Source organism: Eleginops maclovinus, chromosome 24, assembly GCF_036324505.1.
Source record: "Eleginops maclovinus isolate JMC-PN-2008 ecotype Puerto Natales chromosome 24, JC_Emac_rtc_rv5, whole genome shotgun sequence".
Taxonomy (NCBI): Eukaryota; Metazoa; Chordata; class Actinopteri; order Perciformes; family Eleginopidae; genus Eleginops; species Eleginops maclovinus.
The window spans coordinates 664,965-683,134 of record NC_086372.1 but is presented as its reverse complement, the minus strand read 5'-3'; the positions used below and the strand labels follow the sequence as shown (position 1 = coordinate 683,134).

The 18,170-nt window shown below is 45.4% G+C and overlaps 2 protein-coding genes across 4 annotated transcripts in view; both read left to right on the top strand.

Moving 5' to 3' along the window:
* Positions 1 to 722: 722 nt before the first annotated feature.
* LOC134861108 (IQ calmodulin-binding motif-containing protein 1-like) lies at positions 723 to 4,560 on the top strand. 2 transcript variants are annotated; one of them, XM_063878118.1, is made up of 14 exons: positions 723 to 860; positions 1,397 to 1,499; positions 1,629 to 1,800; positions 1,883 to 2,000; positions 2,245 to 2,320; positions 2,502 to 2,601; positions 2,681 to 2,853; positions 2,932 to 3,035; positions 3,104 to 3,222; positions 3,296 to 3,353; positions 3,440 to 3,515; positions 3,634 to 3,782; positions 3,878 to 4,163; positions 4,244 to 4,560. In XM_063878118.1, the coding sequence occupies exons 2-14, from the start codon at positions 1,403 to 1,405 to the stop codon at positions 4,471 to 4,473; spliced, it is 1,758 nt and encodes a 585-aa protein (XP_063734188.1). In that variant the 5' UTR covers positions 723 to 860; positions 1,397 to 1,402; the 3' UTR covers positions 4,474 to 4,560. The 2 variants fall into 2 exon arrangements, with proteins under 2 accessions (XP_063734188.1, XP_063734187.1); XM_063878117.1 differs by having other exon boundaries at positions 3,287 to 3,353; positions 4,244 to 4,558.
* Positions 4,561 to 5,326: 766 nt separating this feature from the next.
* The window catches only part of LOC134861105 (protein EFR3 homolog B-like), a 15,305-nt gene continuing 2,461 nt past the window's right edge, over positions 5,327 to 18,170 (top strand). Inside the window, exons 1-18 of one of the 2 annotated variants that reach the window (XM_063878115.1) lie at positions 5,327 to 5,395; positions 5,913 to 6,053; positions 6,174 to 6,277; positions 10,689 to 10,765; positions 10,963 to 11,090; positions 11,334 to 11,484; positions 11,582 to 11,703; positions 11,890 to 12,039; positions 12,350 to 12,445; positions 12,553 to 12,631; positions 16,099 to 16,234; positions 16,332 to 16,484; positions 16,697 to 16,808; positions 17,045 to 17,096; positions 17,231 to 17,403; positions 17,584 to 17,659; positions 17,814 to 17,975; positions 18,119 to 18,170. The exon at positions 18,119 to 18,170 is cut by the window's right edge and continues 80 nt beyond it. In XM_063878115.1, the coding sequence (XP_063734185.1) occupies positions 5,343 to 5,395; positions 5,913 to 6,053; positions 6,174 to 6,277; positions 10,689 to 10,765; positions 10,963 to 11,090; positions 11,334 to 11,484; positions 11,582 to 11,703; positions 11,890 to 12,039; positions 12,350 to 12,445; positions 12,553 to 12,631; positions 16,099 to 16,234; positions 16,332 to 16,484; positions 16,697 to 16,808; positions 17,045 to 17,096; positions 17,231 to 17,403; positions 17,584 to 17,659; positions 17,814 to 17,975; positions 18,119 to 18,170 (2,017 nt within the window). In that variant the 5' untranslated portion in view covers positions 5,327 to 5,342. Of the gene's footprint in view, positions 5,396 to 5,912; positions 6,054 to 6,173; positions 6,278 to 6,889; positions 6,936 to 10,688; positions 10,766 to 10,962; positions 11,091 to 11,333; positions 11,485 to 11,581; positions 11,704 to 11,889; positions 12,040 to 12,349; positions 12,446 to 12,552; positions 12,632 to 16,098; positions 16,235 to 16,331; positions 16,485 to 16,696; positions 16,809 to 17,044; positions 17,097 to 17,230; positions 17,404 to 17,583; positions 17,660 to 17,813; positions 17,976 to 18,118 lie in introns of those variants that run through there. The other variant, XM_063878114.1, reaches the window with a different exon arrangement.

The following is an 18,170-nucleotide window of genomic DNA, read 5'->3' as shown; positions in this document are numbered from 1 at the left end:
AGAATACAATGTAATAAACTGAGTAAGTGAATCAAATATAAGCTTCATTCATGTATTCATCTTTTTAGGTGTCTCTAGGGGACATGTCTCCCTGCTTTAATGTGCAGAAAGCTCTTTCTGTTTCTCATACTGCCTGCAGCACCTCTTATCACCCTTTACATGAATATATGTTCTGCAACATCAGTGAAATAAACTACAGCATACTGTAGCAATCCAAGAGAAAACCAATACAGAAGTTGTGTTGCGTAATCACAGGTGATCTGTCTCACCTGTGATTACAGGTGTAAGGGGCGTGGCCTAGGGAACAGTAGTTGTTTGGACAAGGTAAAAGGAGGACTAAGGTATTTATTTCTGCTATTTTGTCTGTTATATTATTTATTTATAATTTGATCCTATTCATTTTTATTAATTTGTTGTTATTTTCTTTTATATATTATTATTTTCTTCCCAGTACATTTGTTGTCACATTATTTCATATTATACATTAATATTATTCATATATTATTAATTGAGTTATGCATTTAGGCCCTTTGTGAGGGTGACATTTCTCTGTCAGAAAAAAAGGTAAAATACTGTCAGCTTTGAAGTGAAAATGTCTCATCCTTGAGTTGTATTTTTGTACTGTTTTGAATTAAAAACATATCAGGAAGTCCTTTCTGTGCGTCCCGGCAGCGTGATGACGCCATGTTACCGTAGAAACAAGCGTCGGTTTGCCTCTACGTAATGACGTCACGTTACCGTAGAAACAGAGGAGCGTCGGAGTTCAGCTAAGAGCTAAGAAAACGTGATAACCTGAGCTCTGTAACTCTTCTTAATTTTCGTTCTAACGCTACGGACTCTCTGCGAAGGCTGTGTAACAGGTAAAGGCACTTCTCACTTCAGCTGTTGTCAGCTAACGGTGAGAAGTGTTGTCTGAAACTACTAATAAGGCTTAAGGTAAACACGCTGGTCATGCTAACAGGTGTTGTGATTGATTCTGTCACCCGTCATATTCTGAGACCTGAGATTTAAAATGTGCCAATCAAATACAATTAGTCGCAGGAGATCAGAATAAACCATTGAGTGCTTTATAAACCAACAGCAGTATTTAGAAATCAATTGCCTGACCTCAGAAACGGAGTGTATAGAAAAATAGTTTCAAAAGATGGTTACACAGGGAGCGAGTGAACTGCGACACAGAGTCAAACAGATAGATAATAATCAAGCAAAACCATGGATAAATGAAAAATAAAATCAATTCTCAAAAAGTGAGTTTTTATCAGTGACTTCACAGAGCTGGGAAGTTAGCTATACCATCTTAAACCCGCTTCTAAAAGCAGCAGGGAGCCCGAGCAAGGCCTCTGGTTAATGGAGTTTTCAGCTCTGAAATTGTCTGTTTTCTGAATGGATGGTGTAGGCAGAGATGGAGGAGGAGGTGGTGCTGGATCTGAAGAGGCAGCTGGAGGGTGGAGACCTGAACGCGGAGCAGAGAGTCCGCCTGCTAAACAACAGCCTGAACAGTGAGAGGAACCACAAACAACAACATATTGTTGTTATTATTATTACTATAGTGTGTGTGTGTGTGTGTGTGTGTGTGTGTGTGTGTGTGTGTGTGTGTGTGTGTGTGTGTGTGTGTGTGTGTGTGTCAGAGGCGGTGAACATGGCGGCGCTGGAGACGGACGGCGGCCTTGTGTTGACAGCTGTGAAGTCTCGCCTGTATCTGGGCGGACTTCTGAGTCACTGCATCCCCCTCATGACTCAATATCCCAGAATGCAACAGGGAAACTGGGCCGCCGTGGCCCGGCTGGCCCAGCTCACCAGGTACAACCGCTGCATGTTGTGTGTGGTTTTAGTCCCCATCAGCCCAACTAACTGACCTGCGCTCACCTGTCCATCGGCCCAGTGTCTGCTGCGTGGGGGTGGAGCCTGGAGAACAATCGCAGGCTTTTCATAGGCTGTTCCTGCCGTCAGTCATGGATGGACTCCTGTCATTGGCCGCTCAGCTGATGAGGCGGGAACAAGTGAGGGAACTCAAAACAATGCTGTAGATGATGTTTCTTTTCATTGGAGTGTGTACTCAGTGTGTGTGTGTGTGTGTGTGTGTGTGTGTGTGTGTGTGTGTGTGTGTGTGTGTGTGTGTGTGTGTGTGTGTGTGTGTGTGTGTGTGTGTGTGTGTGTGTGTGTGTGTGTGTGTGTGTGTGTGTGTGTGTGTGTGTGTGTGTGTGTGTGTGTGTGTGTGTGTGTGTGTGTGTGTGTGTGTGTCAGTGTGTGTCTCTCCTCAGGAAGGTTATGGACTCAGTGTGCTGGCTGCTCAGAGCTCACCCCCAGCTCACCACACAGGGTCAGTACATTCTCCAGCTCTCTTACATCCCCTACATATTTTAACCACATTATTTTTGACTGAATCCCACGCACACTCTGTCCCACTGCTACACGCGCTCACCAGAGCAGAGAGTGTGAGTCCGCCGCTGAAAGTAGTCCCACAGTGTCTCCTGCTGGGTGTCGATAAAGTTTCCCTTCAGTTCTCAGCTCCGAGCACTACGAGCAGATCCAGGTGTGTGACGACGACAGCGTGACCCTGCTCTGTGTGCAGATGTGGATTCAGACCTGCACTGCCAGCAGGTAACACACACACACACACACACACACACACACAGATATTAATATAGATATGTAAACATGATGGACTGTCTCTCTGCAGGGACTTCCTGTCCGAGCTCTCCGATGACTCCGCCCTGTTGCTGCTCAATGAGGCCGTCGGCCAATTAGCTGTCAGCTCTGCCTCCTCAGTGGGCGGGGCCTCCGTTAGACTCATCCTGCTGATGGCCAATCAGCAGGAGGCTCGTGTGAAGCCCCTCCTCCTCAGCTTCAGAGGTGCGGTTTTTATTCTGATCACTTTAATAACTGATGGGTGATGAAAGAGGTCAAAGGTCACCCTGTCTGTCAACACAGGTCTGGACAGCCTATTGGATAAAGACTGGAGGGGGCGGGGCTTCGAACAAGAGGTGGATCAACTGATCGCAATCATCCAATCAGACGCAAGGAGTCTCCCCCAGGTCTGTTTCTGTGTCAACAGTTGTGAGTCAGTTTTCAGAACAAAATAATAAAGATTGTGTGTGTGCAGGTGTGTTCTGAGCGTGTGCGGGCGGCGTGTTTGATCCAGGCGGCGTGGAGGTCGTTTCAGACGAGGCGCCGCCTGAGGAGCCTGAGCCGAGTGGTGAGCCAGCTGCAGAGGAGATACAGGTACGTGAGGGGAGCATGAGGAGCATTCACTCTACAGTCAGAGACTCACACTGTGACCCTGCAGGGCTCGCAGGAGGAGGCAGCTGCAGCAGCAGGAGGTGCAGCGAGGAGAGGAGGAACTCAGCTTTCAGGTGAGAGGAGCACCGAGTGCTCATTAAGACAGCACTGCGGTCACGTGTGTGTGATGTGTGTGTGTGTGTACATCTGTGTGTTTCAGGTGTTTATGAGGCGTCTGCAGGCCAGGAGGAAGTTCCACCAGAAACAGAGCCAGCTGCTGCAGCTACTTCCTCCTGGTACACACACACACACACACACACACACACACACACACACACACACACACACACACACACACACACACACACACACACACACATATGTAATATCATGTGTGTGTGTGTGCGTGCGCAGACCAGGTGCAGTGGTACCTGCAGGAGTGTGAGCGTCGGGCGGCTGTGGTGATCCAGAGCTCCTGGAGAGGCTTCAGAGAGAGACGACGCTACAACACACACAGACACACACACACTCAGCAGCGAGCCGCCAAGACCCTGCAGAGAGTGGTACACACACACACACACACACACACACACACACACTCTTTTATATATATATTTAGTATTATTGTTTCTGATAGATTTCCCCTCTTCTCGGGCAGGTGCGTCTCTTCCTGCAGAACCGGCGAGCAGCGAAGGCCCCGCCCACCACGTCTCTCTGGATTGGTCAGAAGGGTTTGACGGACAGCAGGAGGGCGGAGCTACAGAGACAGGTGGAGGAACAGCTGTCTCTGCGTCCTCTTGGGTCCTGTGTGTCCCGTCAGGAGTGTGAGGGTCTCCATCAGGAGGTCCAGTTGCTGCTGTTGCAGAGGAGACACCAGAATGCGGGGGGGCAGAGGCTGGAGACACTGCTGGCTCACACACACACACAGCTGGAAAAACTCAGAGGTAACACACATACACACACACACACACACCTTTTCTGTGTATTTAAGAAAATAACTTACTTTTGTCCATCTCTGCCACAGATGCCCCCCCTCTCTCTGTCGTCATGGCAACAGTCGCAGACTCCTTCCTGAGCCCCTCGGGTCCCATTGGCGCCCGAGCCCGCGTCTCCCACAATGCACTGCTGCAGGCGGGCCGGCTGCCCTGGTGGAGGACACTGGGCGACGACACGTTTAGCCCCGCCCACCTGCAGGGCCTGGAGGCGGAGCTTGGGGGACTGTTTGTGGGGGGGGCAGCGGGGGTCAAAATTTAAATTCAAATTTGTTTGTCTACATTGTATACAGTTCTTATTTTGTTGTCTTTTTAAATCTTATAAATGCTACAGTGTTCCAAAAAATGTAAAATATAAAATAAAACTATAAAATAAAGTCTAAATATTATGCAGTATGAACACAAACAGACTAACAAGAAAATAAATGAAATCAACAATCTTTAAAACATTCATGGATGTATTTAGATAGAATGGGAGGATGAACCCTCTTTATTGTCACATGCACACAGCAGAGCACACAGTGAAATTGGTCCTCTGCATTTAACCCATCCTAGTACTAGGAGCAGTGGGCAGCTACCGTGCAGCGCCCGGGGAGCAATGGGGAGGGGGGATTGGAGGTGTCCGGTGCCTTGCTCAAGGGCACCACAGCAGGGCCCAGGAGGTGAACTGGGACCTCTCCAAGTAGCAGTCCACTTTCCGAGTCCAAGCCCCTACTGACTGAGCCACTGCTGGATTTATTTGTTGTTAGTATCTCTGCAGGAACATAACATTTAGCTCAACATTCCCATGACTTATCCCTCATTGCATAGCGGCATTACGCAACTGTGGCTGTTTCTTCTTCTCTCCTTACCTTAGGGCTACTGCAGTAACCCCTGTCCGGCAGCAGGGGGCGCTCCATGTCCTCTGCAGCGTTTTAAAAAGTTCCTTGTAAATATATTGGGAAACATGAGGTTTTTCACTCAGTCCTAGGCAGTATTTATCAGTAATATCTCCCTGTGTGAGAGGGGCCTCTTTAAATGTCACCAGAGTGCACTGATGAGAGTGTGTGTGCAGCGGTGTGTGTGTGCAGCAGTGTGTGTGTGCAGTATGGATGTATTGATCATAGATGGAGCTGCAGCAGAGGTCAGCTGATGTTGCATAACTCCCAGAGATCCTCACCAGAGAGCAGCGCTGCAGACATCAGGTAGGAAACCCTGCTCCTCACCCCCCCACAGAGCCCTTCGGTAGGTGTGCGTGGGGTCTTCGCTCCTCTCAGTGAAGCTAAAGATCTAGTTGTGTAAAGTTTGCTTTAAATAACAGTTATATTGAAGTTAGGGAGTTCCCTGCCGGGGATCACGGCGTGGATGTGAAAGTTTTGATCACATGACCTCTGGACCTCGTTCCTGTGGGATTAAAAGTCCAGCTTCATCTGGATCTTCTGTAACTATACACAGCAGCATTTGGAGGAAAATAGGCTACCCAGCATGCACTGCAATGCTACAACAACCAGCCTCCATAACGTCTTTTGACTTTTTGGCTTTTAAACATTTCTCTGTTTTATTCAACTTTCCTTTTTGTTTGTTTTCACCAAGAATTGATGTGTGATCATCAGCAGGACTCATGCATGCTGACCCCCCCTCTAATAAAGCAGCAGGCGTTGAAGGAGTTAATATTACAGGAATGTGAGAAGGAGGTGTTAACTCCTTCTCCTTCTCCTGCAGCTCCTTCTCCTCCCATCATCACCGGCCGGTTGCTGTGGAGATGCCCGGGACTCTGCCCAGGTTCCCCAGAATGCCGCGGGGGGTGACCATGCCCTCGCTGCCCCGGGGCATCAACCCACCAAGTTTACCCAGCATGCCGAGGGGCATCAGCATGCCCAGTCTACCCAGGCTGCCCAGTCTACACAGGCTGCCCAGTCTGCCCAGCATGCCCAGTCTACCTAGAATGCCCAGTCTACCCAACATGCCCGGTGTACCCAGATTCCCCAGCTTGCCGAGGGTGGTTGCCGTGTCCACCACCGTCTCCCAGGCTCCTCGGCGGCTGCTGCAGGACGTCTGCTCGGTGCTGGACCACCAGACGCCCGCAGGTATCATGAAGTCTTTTGATTAAATGTACTTTATAATTTTTTAAGAGTAAAGAATAAAAAGAATCTGCAAATATTACAATTTTTATCAAAAAAAAGATAAAATATTCAGTTTTAAAATTACAAAATCTTAGCCAATTAATTCCTACCAGTAAAGATAAAGATATAATTAAGTAGAATATAAATAAATCAACAGACCGAGTGTTCCTGCGTAGAAACCCTGCAGCTTTTAGTTTTTTGTTCCTTCTGGAATGATAAATAAATCCAGATCATAGAGCTGAGCTGCTGCACATGGCCCGGCTCTCACACACACACACGCACACACACACACACACACACACACACACACACACACACACTCACTCACTCACTCACTCACTCACTCACTCACTCACTCACTCACTCACTCACTCACTCACTCACTCACTCACTCTAATCTTCTGTGTGATGGCAACAAACATGAAACATTGAATCTCCAAAATGTCTTTTATTCAGAAGTGTAATCAGAGTGGAGATACGAGGTTTCAACGTGATGCTGAATTAAAGGAGGCGGGGCCTGTGTGTGTGTGTGTGTGTGGGGGGGGGGGGGATTAACCACAAATGTGTGTGTGTGATGAGATGACAGTTTGAATGTGAGCTGCGCCAGTTGTCTTCATGTACGGTGAGGAATATCTGTTATTGTTGTTTATTATTGTCTTTATTATTGTTGATCATATTCTAAATGATGGAGTGAGGAATGTTTATTATTACCTTTATTATTGTTGATCATATTCTAAATGATTGAGTGAGGAATGTTTATTATTGTCTTTATTATTGTTGATCATATTCTAAATGATGGAGTGAGGAATGTTTATTATTGTCTTTATTATTGTTGATCATATTCTAAATGATGGAGTGAGGAATGTTTATTATTGTCTTTATTATTGTTGATCATATTCTAAATGATGGAGTGAGGAATGTTTATTATTGTCTTTATTATTGTTGATCATATTCTAAATGATGGAGTGAGGAATGTTTATTATTGTCTTTATTATTGTTGATCATATTCTAAATGATGGAGTGAGGAATGTTTATTATTGTCTTTATTATTGTTGATCATATTCTAAATGATGGAGTGAGGAATGTTTATTATTGTCTTTATTATTGTTGATCATATTCTAAATGATGGAGTGAGGAATGTTTATTATTACCTTTATTATTGTTGATCATATTCTAAATGATGGAGTGAGGAATGTTTATTATTACCTTTATTATTGTTGATCATATTCTAAATGATGGAGTGAGGAATGTTTATTATTTCTTTATTATTGTTGATCATATTCTAAATGATGGAGTGAGGAATGTTTATTATTGTCTTTATTATTGTTGATCATATTCTAAATGATGGAGTGAGGAATGTTTATTATTGTCTTTATTATTGTTGATCATATTCTAAATGATGGAGTGAGGAATGTTTATTATTGTCTTTATTATTGTTGATCATATTCTAAATGATGGAGTGAGGAATGTTTATTATTGTCTTTATTATTGTTGATCATATTCTAAATGATGGAGTGAGGAATGTTTATTATTGTCTTTATTATTGTTGATCATATTCTAAATGATGGAGTGAGGAATGTTTATTATTGTCTTTATTATTGTTGATCATATTCTAAATGATGGAGTGAGGAATGTTTATTATTACCTTTATTATTGTTGATCATATTCTAAATGATGGAGTGAGGAATGTTTATTATTACCTTTATTATTGTTGATCATATTCTAAATGATGGAGTGAGGAATGTTTATTATTGTCTTTATTATTGTTGATCATATTCTAAATGATGGAGTGAGGAATGTTTATTATTGTCTTTATTATTGTTGATCATATTCTAAATGATGGAGTGAGGAATGTTTATTATTGTCTTTATTATTGTTGATCATATTCTAAATGATGGAGTGAGGAATGTTTATTATTGTCTTTATTATTGTTGATCATATTCTAAATGATGGAGTGAGGAATGTTTATTATTGTCTTTATTATTGTTGATCATATTCTAAATGATGGAGTGAGGAATGTTTATTATTGTCTTTATTATTGTTGATCATATTCTAAATGATGGAGTGAGGAATGTTTATTATTGTCTTTATTATTGTTGATCATATTCTAAATGATGGAGTGAGGAATGTTTATTATTGTCTTTATTATTGTTGATCATATTCTAAATGATGGAGTGAGGAATGTTTATTATTGCCTTTATTATTGTTGATCATATTCTAAATGATGGAGTGAGGAATGTTTATTATTGTCTTTATTATTGTTGATCATATTCTAAATGATGGAGTGAGGAATGTTTATTATTGTCTTTATTATTGTTGATCATATTCTAAATGATGGAGTGAGGAATGTTTATTATTGTCTTTATTATTGTTGATCATATTCTAAATGATGGAGTGAGGAATGTTTATTATTGTCTTTATTATTGTTGATCATATTCTAAATGATGGAGTGAGGAATGTTTATTATTGTCTTTATTATTGTTGATCATATTCTAAATGATGGAGTGAGGAATGTTTATTATTACCTTTATTATTGTTGATCATATTCTAAATGATGGAGTGAGGAATGTTTATTATTGTCTTTATTATTGTTGATCATATTCTAAATGATGGAGTGAGGAATGTTTATTATTGTCTTTATTATTGTTGATCATATTCTAAATGATGGAGTGAGGAATGTTTATTATTGTCTTTATTATTGTTGATCATATTCTAAATGATGGAGTGAGGAATGTTTATTATTGACCTTTATTATTGTTGATCATATTCTAAATGATGGAGTGAGGAATGTTTATTATTGTCTTTATTATTGTTGATCATATTCTAAATGATGGAGTGAGGAATGTTTATTATTGTCTTTATTATTGTTGATCATATTCTAAATGATGGAGTGAGGAATGTTTATTATTACCTTTATTATTGTTGATCATATTCTAAATGATGGAGTGAGGAATGTTTATTATTGTCTTTATTATTGTTGATCATATTCTAAATGATGGAGTGAGGAATGTTTATTATTGTCTTTATTATTGTTGATCATATTCTAAATGATGGAGTGAGGAATGTTTATTATTACCTTTATTATTGTTGATCATATTCTAAATGATGGAGTGAGGAATGTTTATTATTGTCTTTATTATTGTTGATCATATTCTAAATGATGGAGTGAGGAATGTTTATTATTGTCTTTATTATTGTTGATCATATTCTAAATGATGGAGTGAGGAATGTTTATTATTGTCTTTATTATTGTTGATCATATTCTAAATGATGGAGTGAGGAATGTTTATTATTGTCTTTATTATTGTTGATCATATTCTAAATGATGGAGTGAGGAATGTTTATTATTACCTTTATTATTGTTGATCATATTCTAAATGATGGAGTGAGGAATGTTTGTTATTGTCTTTATTATTGTTGATCATATTCTAAATGATGGAGTGAGGAATGTTTATTATTGTCTTTATTATTGTTGATCATATTCTAAATGATGGAGTGAGGAATGTTTATTATTGTCTTTATTATTGTTGATCATATTCTAAATGATGGAGTGAGGAATGTTTATTATTGTCTTTATTATTGTTGATCATATTCTAAATGATGGAGTGAGGAATGTTTATTATTGTCTTTATTATTGTTGATCATATTCTAAATGATGGAGTGAGGAATGTTTATTATTACCTTTATTATTGTTGATCATATTCTAAATGATGGAGTGAGGAATGTTTATTATTGTCTTTATTATTGTTGATCATATTCTAAATGATGGAGTGAGGAATGTTTATTATTGTCTTTATTATTGTTGATCATATTCTAAATGATGGAGTGAGGAATGTTTATTATTGTCTTTATTATTGTTGATCATATTCTAAATGATGGAGTGAGGAATGTTTATTATTGTCTTTATTATTGTTGATCATATTCTAAATGATGGAGTGAGGAATGTTTATTATTGCCTTTATTATTGTTGATCATATTCTAAATGATGGAGTGAGGAATGTTTATTATTGTCTTTATTATTGTTGATCATATTCTAAATGATTGATCATATCCAACACATTGTTCGTGAATGGCTAAGAGGCGGGACATCTCTAAGCAGTTGACCAATCACGACGGAGCCAGCAAGCTAATTGAGAGCTACTCATTGGTTACTTTTAGTATCTGTCCAGTCTGAATGCAGAGACCTCTCAGTGCCTTGCTCCGAGGCAGGACTGTTTGGGACCTGTGACCTGCAGCCACCAAAAGCAGGTTACGCAACAGGATTACCGCTTAAAATGGTGTGTGTGTGTGTGTGTGTGTGTGTGTGTGTGTGTGTGTGTGTGTGTGTGTGTGTGTGTGTGTGTGTGTGTGTGTGTGTGTGTGTGTGTGGTTGTAGGTCTGTGCGGATGCTGCTGGGCGCTGCGGCCCCGATACAAGAGGCTGGTCGATAATATTTTCCCAGAAGACCCCGAGGTAAACACACACACACACACACTTAAATTCCCCATACTTATTGTTCTGCTCTTTAATCCACATGGATGTCAACAGTGAGCTCTCATGGTTAGATTTCACAGTGAACCGACCCTTTGATTAAATGTGTGTGTGTGTGTGTGTGTGTGTGTGTGTGTGTGTGTGTGTGTGTGTGTGTGTGTGTGTGTGTGTGTGTTCAGGATGGGTTGGTCAAAGCTAACATGGAGAAGCTGACGTTTTTCGCTCTGTCGGCTCCGGAGAAATTGGACCGGATCGCTGCATACCTCTCAGAGCGCCTGACCCGGGAACTGAACCGCCACCGCTACGGGTCCGCACACACACACACACACACACACACACACACACACACACACACACACACACACAAACATTTGTCTCTGTGAATGTGTGTATTAATCTGCAGTTTAGGGTTGCATCACACACTCATTTATTTCTAGCTGTGAGCCGTCTCTCTGTTTCCTCTCAGAGGATCATCCTGCAGATTATCATCATATTATTCACACACACCCTCCTGATCTGTGTGTGTGTGTGTGTGTGTGTGTGTGGGCAGCTATGTGTGTATAGCGATGGAGGCGATGGAGCAGCTGCTGCTGGCCTGTCACTGTCAGAGCATCAACCTCCTGGTGGAGAGTTTCCTCGGGACGCTGCGCCTCCTGCTGGAGGCCGACAGGCAGCACCTGCACCTCCTCGCCACCAACGCAGTACGTCTACACACTCCACTACACACTGTACTACAGTGCTCCTACCACAGGGTCCTGACCCCTGACCCGACTCAGCATTATTTTTGTTCTCGTTCAGTTTGTGAAGTTTGCGAACATCGAGGAGGACACGCCGTCGTACCACCGCAGCTACGACTTCTTCGTGTCCCGCTTCAGTCAGATGTGCCACACCGAGCACGAAGACAAGGACATGCAGGACAAGTCCGTCCCCAACATTATTCTAGATCCTTTGTAGTAGTTTAATTTACCAGACTTTATTCCAAATTATAAAACACTAAGGTGTGTGTGTGTGTGTGTGTGTGTGTGTGTGTGTGTGTGTGTGTGTGTGTGTGTGTGTGTGTGTGTGTGTGTGTGTGTGTGTGTGTGTGTGTGTGTGCGCGCGCGCAGGATCCGTGTGTCGGGGATTCGCGGGCTGCAGGGCGTGGTGAGGAAGACGGTGGACGACGAGCTGCAGGTGAACATCTGGGAGCCTCGACACATGGAGCAGATCGTCCCCGCACTGCTGGTCAACCTGGAGCAGAACACACACTGCAGCAGGTACACACACACACACACACACACACACACTCACCCTCACACTCACACTCACACACACACCCTCACACTCACACACACACACTCACACACACACACCTATATTTAAAAAAACCTGAACATTTGCAGAGTTTGGTTGGAGACACCACTAATATTTCTCTGTTCGGGAATGCTTTTGATTTGTGTATCATGTTTCTGTGTGTGTGTGTGTGTGTGTGTGTGTGTGTGTGTGTGTGTGTGTGTGTGTGTGTGTGTGTGTGTGTGTGTGTGTGTGTGTGTGTGTGTGTGTGTGTGTGTGTGTGTGTGTGTGCAGTGGGTCTCCAGCAGAGCAGACTGAGGTGTGTTTCAGAGAGCTTCTGGGTCGAGCTGCTTACGGACACATTAACAATGCCATCAAACCCGTGCTGATGTAAGACACACACACACACACACACACACACACACACACACACACACACACACACACACACACACACACACACACTGTGCTACTTGGTGTTTTTTGTGTGTCTGCAGGCACCTGGACCGCCACAGTCTGTGGGAGGGGCGGAGCTTTGCTGTGCGCTGTTTCCAGATCATCATGTACTCCATACAGGTGCTCCTCTTTACTCCTCCTCAGTGTACCTCTCTTTAATCCTCTCTTTACTCCTCTCTTTACTCCTCTCTTTACTCCTCCTCAGTGCACCTCTCTTTACTCCTCTTTTTACTCCTCCTCAGTGTACCTCTCTTTACTCCTCACTTTACTCCTCCTCAGTGCTCCTCTCTTTACTCCTCCTCAGTGCTCCTCTCTGCATGTCTTTACTCCTCCTCAGTGCTCCTCTCTTTACTCCTCTTCAGTGCTCCTGTCTTTACTCCTCCTCAGTGCTCCTCTCTTTACTCCTCCACAGTGCTCCTCTCTTTACTCCTCCTCAGTGCTCCTCTCTTAATTCCTCCACAGTGCTCCTCTTTTTACTCCTCCTCAGTGCTCATCTCTTTACTCCTCCTCAGTGCTCATCTCTTTATTCCTCCTCAGTGCTCATCTCTTTACTCCTCCTCAGTGCTCCTCTCTTTACTCCTCCTCAGTGCTCCTCTCTGCATGTCTTTACTCCTCCTCAGTGCTCCTCTCTTTACTCCTCTTCAGTGCTCCTCTCTTTACTCCTCCTCAGTGCTCCTCTCTTTACTCCTCCACAGTGCTCCTCTCTTTACTCCTCCTCAATGCTCCTCTCTTTACTCCTCCTCAGTGCTCCTCTCTTTACTCCTCCTCAGTGCTCCTCTCTTTACTCCTCCACAGTGCTCCTCTCTTTACTCCTCCTCAATGCTCCTCTCTTTACTCCTCCACAGTGCTCCTGTCTTTACTCCTCCTCAGTGCTCCTGTCTTTACTCCTCTTCAGTGCTCCTCTCTGCTTGTCTTTACTCCTCCACAGTGCTCCTCTCTTTACTCCTCCTCAATGCTCCTCTCTTTACTCCTCCTCAGTGCTCCTCTCTTTACTCCTCCTCAGTGCTCCTCTCTTTACTCCTCCACAGTGCTCCTCTCTTTACTCCTCCTCAATGCTCCTCTCTTTACTCCTCCACAGTGCTCCTCTCTTTACTCCTCCTCAGTGCTCCTCTCTTTACTCCTCCTCAGTGCTCCTCTCTTTACTCCTCCTCAATGCTCCTCTCTTTACTCCTCCTCAGTGCTGTTCTCTGCATGTCTTTACTCCTCCTCAGTGCTCCTCTCTTTACTCCTCCTCAGTGCTCTTGTCTTTACTCCTCCTCAGTGTTCCTCTCTTTACTCCTCCTCAGTGCTCCGCTCTGCATGTCTTTACTCCTCCTCAGTGCTCGTCTCTTTACTCCTCCTCAGTGCTCCTCTCTGTACTCCTCCTCAGTGCTCCTCTCTTTACTCCTCCTCAGTGCTCTTGTCTTTACTCCTCCTCAGTGCTCCTCTCTGCATGTCTTTACTCCTCCTCAGTGCTCCTCTTTTTACTCCTCCTCAGTGCTCTTCTCTGCATGTCTTTTCTCCTCCTCAGTGCTCCTCTTTTTACTCCTCCTCAGTGCTCCTCTCTGCATGTCTTTAGTCCTCCTCAGTGCTCCTCTCTTTATTCCTCCTCAGTGCTCCTCTCTTTATTCCTCCTCAGTGCTCCTCTTTTTACTCCTCCTCAGTGCTCTTCTCTGCATGTCTTTACTCCTCCTCAGTGCTCCTCTCCTTATTCCTCCTCAGTGCTCCTCTCTGCATGTCTTTAGTCCTCCACAGTGCTCCTCTCTTTACTCCTCCTCAATGCTCCTCTCTTTACTCCTCCACAGTGCTCCTCTCTTTACTCCTCCTCAGTGCTCCTCTCTTTACTCCTCCACAGTGCTCCTCTCTTTACTCCTCTTCAGTGCTCCTCTCTGCTTGTCTTTACTCCTCCACAGTGCTCCTCTCTTTACTCCTCCTCAATGCTCCTCTCTTTACTCCTCCTCAATGCTCCTCTCTTTACTCCTCCTCAATGCTCCTCTCTTTACTCCTCCTCAGTGCTCCTCTCTTTACTCCTCCTCAATGCTCCTCTCTTTGCTCCTCCTCAATGCTCCTCTCTTTACTCCTCCACAGTGCTCCTCTCTTTACTCCTCCTCAGTGCTCCTCTCTTTACTCCTCCTCAGTGCTCCTCTCTTTACTCCTCCTCAGTGCTCCTCTCTTTACTCCTCCTCAGTGCTGTTCTCTGCATGTCTTTACTCCTCCACAGTGCTCCTCTCTTTACTCCTCCACAGTGCTCCTCTCTTTACTCCTCCTCAGTGCTCCTCTCTTTACTCCTCCTCAGTGCTCTTGTCTTTACTCCTCCTCAGTGCTCCTCTCTTTACTCCTCCTCAGTGCTCTTGTCTTTACTCCTCCTCAGTGTTCCTCTCTTTACTCCTCCTCAGTGCTCCGCTCTGCATGTCTTTACTCCTCCTCAGTGCTCGTCTCTTTACTCCTCCTCAGTGCTCCTCTCTGTACTCCTCCTCAGTGCTCCTCTCTTTACTCCTCCTCAGTGCTCTTGTCTTTACTCCTCCTCAGTGCTCCTCTCTGCATGTCTTTACTCCTCCTCAGTGCTCCTCTTTTTACTCCTCCTCAGTGCTCTTCTCTGCATGTCTTTTCTCCTCCTCAGTGCTCCTCTTTTTACTCCTCCTCAGTGCTCCTCTCTGCATGTCTTTAGTCCTCCTCAGTGCTCCTCTCTTTATTCCTCCTCAGTGCTCCTCTCTGCATGTCTTTAGTCCTCCACAGTGCTCCTCTCTTTACTCCTCCTCAGTGCTCCTCTCTTTATTCCTCCTCAGTGCTCCTCTTTTTACTCCTCCTCAGTGCTCCTCTCTGCATGTCTTTAGTCCTCCTCAGTGCTCCTCTCTTTATTCCTCCTCAGTGCTCCTCTCTTTATTCCTCCTCAGTGCTCCTCTTTTTACTCCTCCTCAGTGCTCTTCTCTGCATGTCTTTACTCCTCCTCAGTGCTCCTCTTTTTACTCCTCCTCAGTGCTCTTCTCTGCATGTCTTTACTCCTCCTCAGTGCTCCTCTTTTTACTCCTCCTCAGTGCTCTTCTCTGCATGTCTTTACTCCTCCTCAGTGCTCCTCTCTTTATTCCTCCTCAGTGCTCCTCTCTTTACTCCTCCTCAATGCTCCTCTCTGCATGTCTTTACTCCTCCTCAGTGCTCCTCTTTTTACTCCTCCTCAGTGCTCTTCTCTGCATGTCTTTACTCCTCCTCAGTGCTCCTCTCTTTATTCCTCCTCAGTGCTCCTCTCTTTACTCCTCCTCAGTGCTCCTCTCTGCATGTCTTTAGTCCTCCTCAGTGCTCCTCTCTTTATTCCTCCTCAGTGCTCCTCTCTTTATTCCTCCTCAGTGATCCTCTCTTTACTCCTCCTCAATGCTCCTCTCTTTACTCCTCCTCAGTGCTCCTCTCTTTACTCCTCCTCAGTGCTCCTCTCTGTACTCCTCCTCAGTGCTCCTCTCTTTACTCCTCCTCAGTGCTCTTGTCTTTACTCCTCCTCAGTGCTCCTCTCTTTACTCCTCCTCAGTGCTCCTCTCTGCATGTCCTTACTCCTCTTCCTGTACTGTATCTAATCTCACGTGTGTGACGTGTGTGCCGCTCCTGCGCCTCCTCCTCAGTCGCAGCACTCCCACCTGGTGATTCAGCAGCTCCTCGGGCACCTGGACTCCCACAGCAGGAGTCCTGCTTCGGTCCGGGCCGGCGTGGTGGAGGTGCTGTCCGAGGCAGCCGTCATCGAGGCCACTGGATCTGTGGGTCAGTACCGCGTGCAGAGCCCCCCCTGAAGGAGGAGACGCTCAACTTACTCCTCCTCCTCCTCCTCCTCCTCCTGCTGATTAGAGTGTGTGTGCAGGGCCCGCGGTGCTGGAGGTGTTCAACACGTTGCTGCGGCAGCTGCGTCAGAGCGTGGACTACCAGCTGACCGGCTACTACGACCCCCCCGGGGGACAGAGGACCTCCTCCCTGGAGGAGAAGACGCTGCAGGACGCCGTCATCAAGACCATCGGTGAGCTGTTCACACATTAGTCAACCAACTTCCTTCCTTCCTTCCTTCCTTCCTTACCTCCTTGCATCCTTGCATCCTTGCTTCCTTGCTTCCTTGCTTCCTTGCATCCTTGCATCCTTGCTTCCTTGCTTCCTTGCTTCCTTACTGCTTGCTTCAGTGTTATTGTATTTACTCCTGGTGTTAAACAGCCTCTAACTGGACCCTCCCTCCAGGCTCCTTCGCCAACACGCTCCCTGTGTACCAGAGGTCAGAGGTCATGCTCTTCATCATGGGGAAGATCCCGGTGCCGGGGATATACCCCGCTCTGGGGTCGCCCAACACCGGGTAACAGCAGCAGAACATGGGTTCATATTCATTCAGAACTCACAAACACACACACACACACACACACACACACACACACACACACACACACACACACACACACACACACACACACACACACACACACACACACACACAACCATAAAGATCTTAATATGTGTGTGTGTGTGTGTGTGTGTGTGTGTGTGTGTGTGTGTGTGTGTGTGTGTGTGTGTGTGTGTGTGTGTGTGTGTCAGGTTTGAAGGCAGCAGGATGATCCAGGTGATGCTGCTGAAGTCTCTGCTGCAGGTACACTCAGCTGTATCTCCAGCGAGGGGGGGGGGGTTTCAGAGAGATCAGTGGTACATTGAAGAAGATGCAGTGTGTTCTGTAATCCCTCTTTCCCCTCCGTGGCTCTCTGACTCTGAGCCTCACCTGTGCAGGTGTCCTCTCGCTATGAGAGCAACAACCTGCTGACGGCGCTGCCCTCCTCCTTCCTGGAGCCGCTGCTCTCCTTCACGCTGATGGAGGACCCGGAGATCCGCCTGCTGGTGCTCTCCATCCTCACCTCACTCATCGACCGGCGCCTCAACGCCGTGCGCCTCAGCAGCGCCAGGTAACACACCTGAGATCAGAGAGTAACCTGTATTCCTCTCAGTGTGTGACACGTGTGTGTGTGTGTGTGTGTGTGTGTGTGTGTGTGTGTGTGTGTGTGTGTGTGTGTGTGTGTGTGTGTGTGTGTGTGTGTGTGTGTGTGTGTGTGTGTGTGTGTGTGTGTGTGTGTGTGTATCTGCAGTGTGACGATGGAGGTGTCTCTGCTGGAGCTGAAGGAGGAGCGCTGCTCCCGGCAGGACAACCTGTTCATCAGGAAGGTGAGGAGCACCCTCACACAGGTAGCCTGCACTGCTGCGTCCTCTAACTCTGTGTGTGTGTGTGTGTGTGTGTGTGTGTGTGTGTGTGTGTGTGTGTGTGTGTGTGTGTGTGTGTGTGTGTGTGTGTGTGTGTGTGTGTGTGTGTGTGTGTCAGCATGCTCAGCGGCTGTACCGCCACATCTTCCTCACCTGTAAGGAGGAGAGTAGTGGGCGGAGCCACTACCAGGCCCTCTTCACCCTATTGGCTGTGGTCAGCGTGGAGCTGGCCAGTGAGGAGGTGACGCTGGACCTGATCCGCCTCACGCTCGCTCTGCAGGTACAGACCCTTCAATAACAACAATAACAACAACAATAACAACAATAACAACAACAATAACAACAATAACAACAATAACATAACTTCATAAAATATGTGGGAAATATTCCTCAATGACTCCTCTCTTTCGATTGGCCGGTCAGGAGCTGGCGTTGTCCAGTCAGGAGAGCCTGTCAGTGTATAACCGCTGTGGCG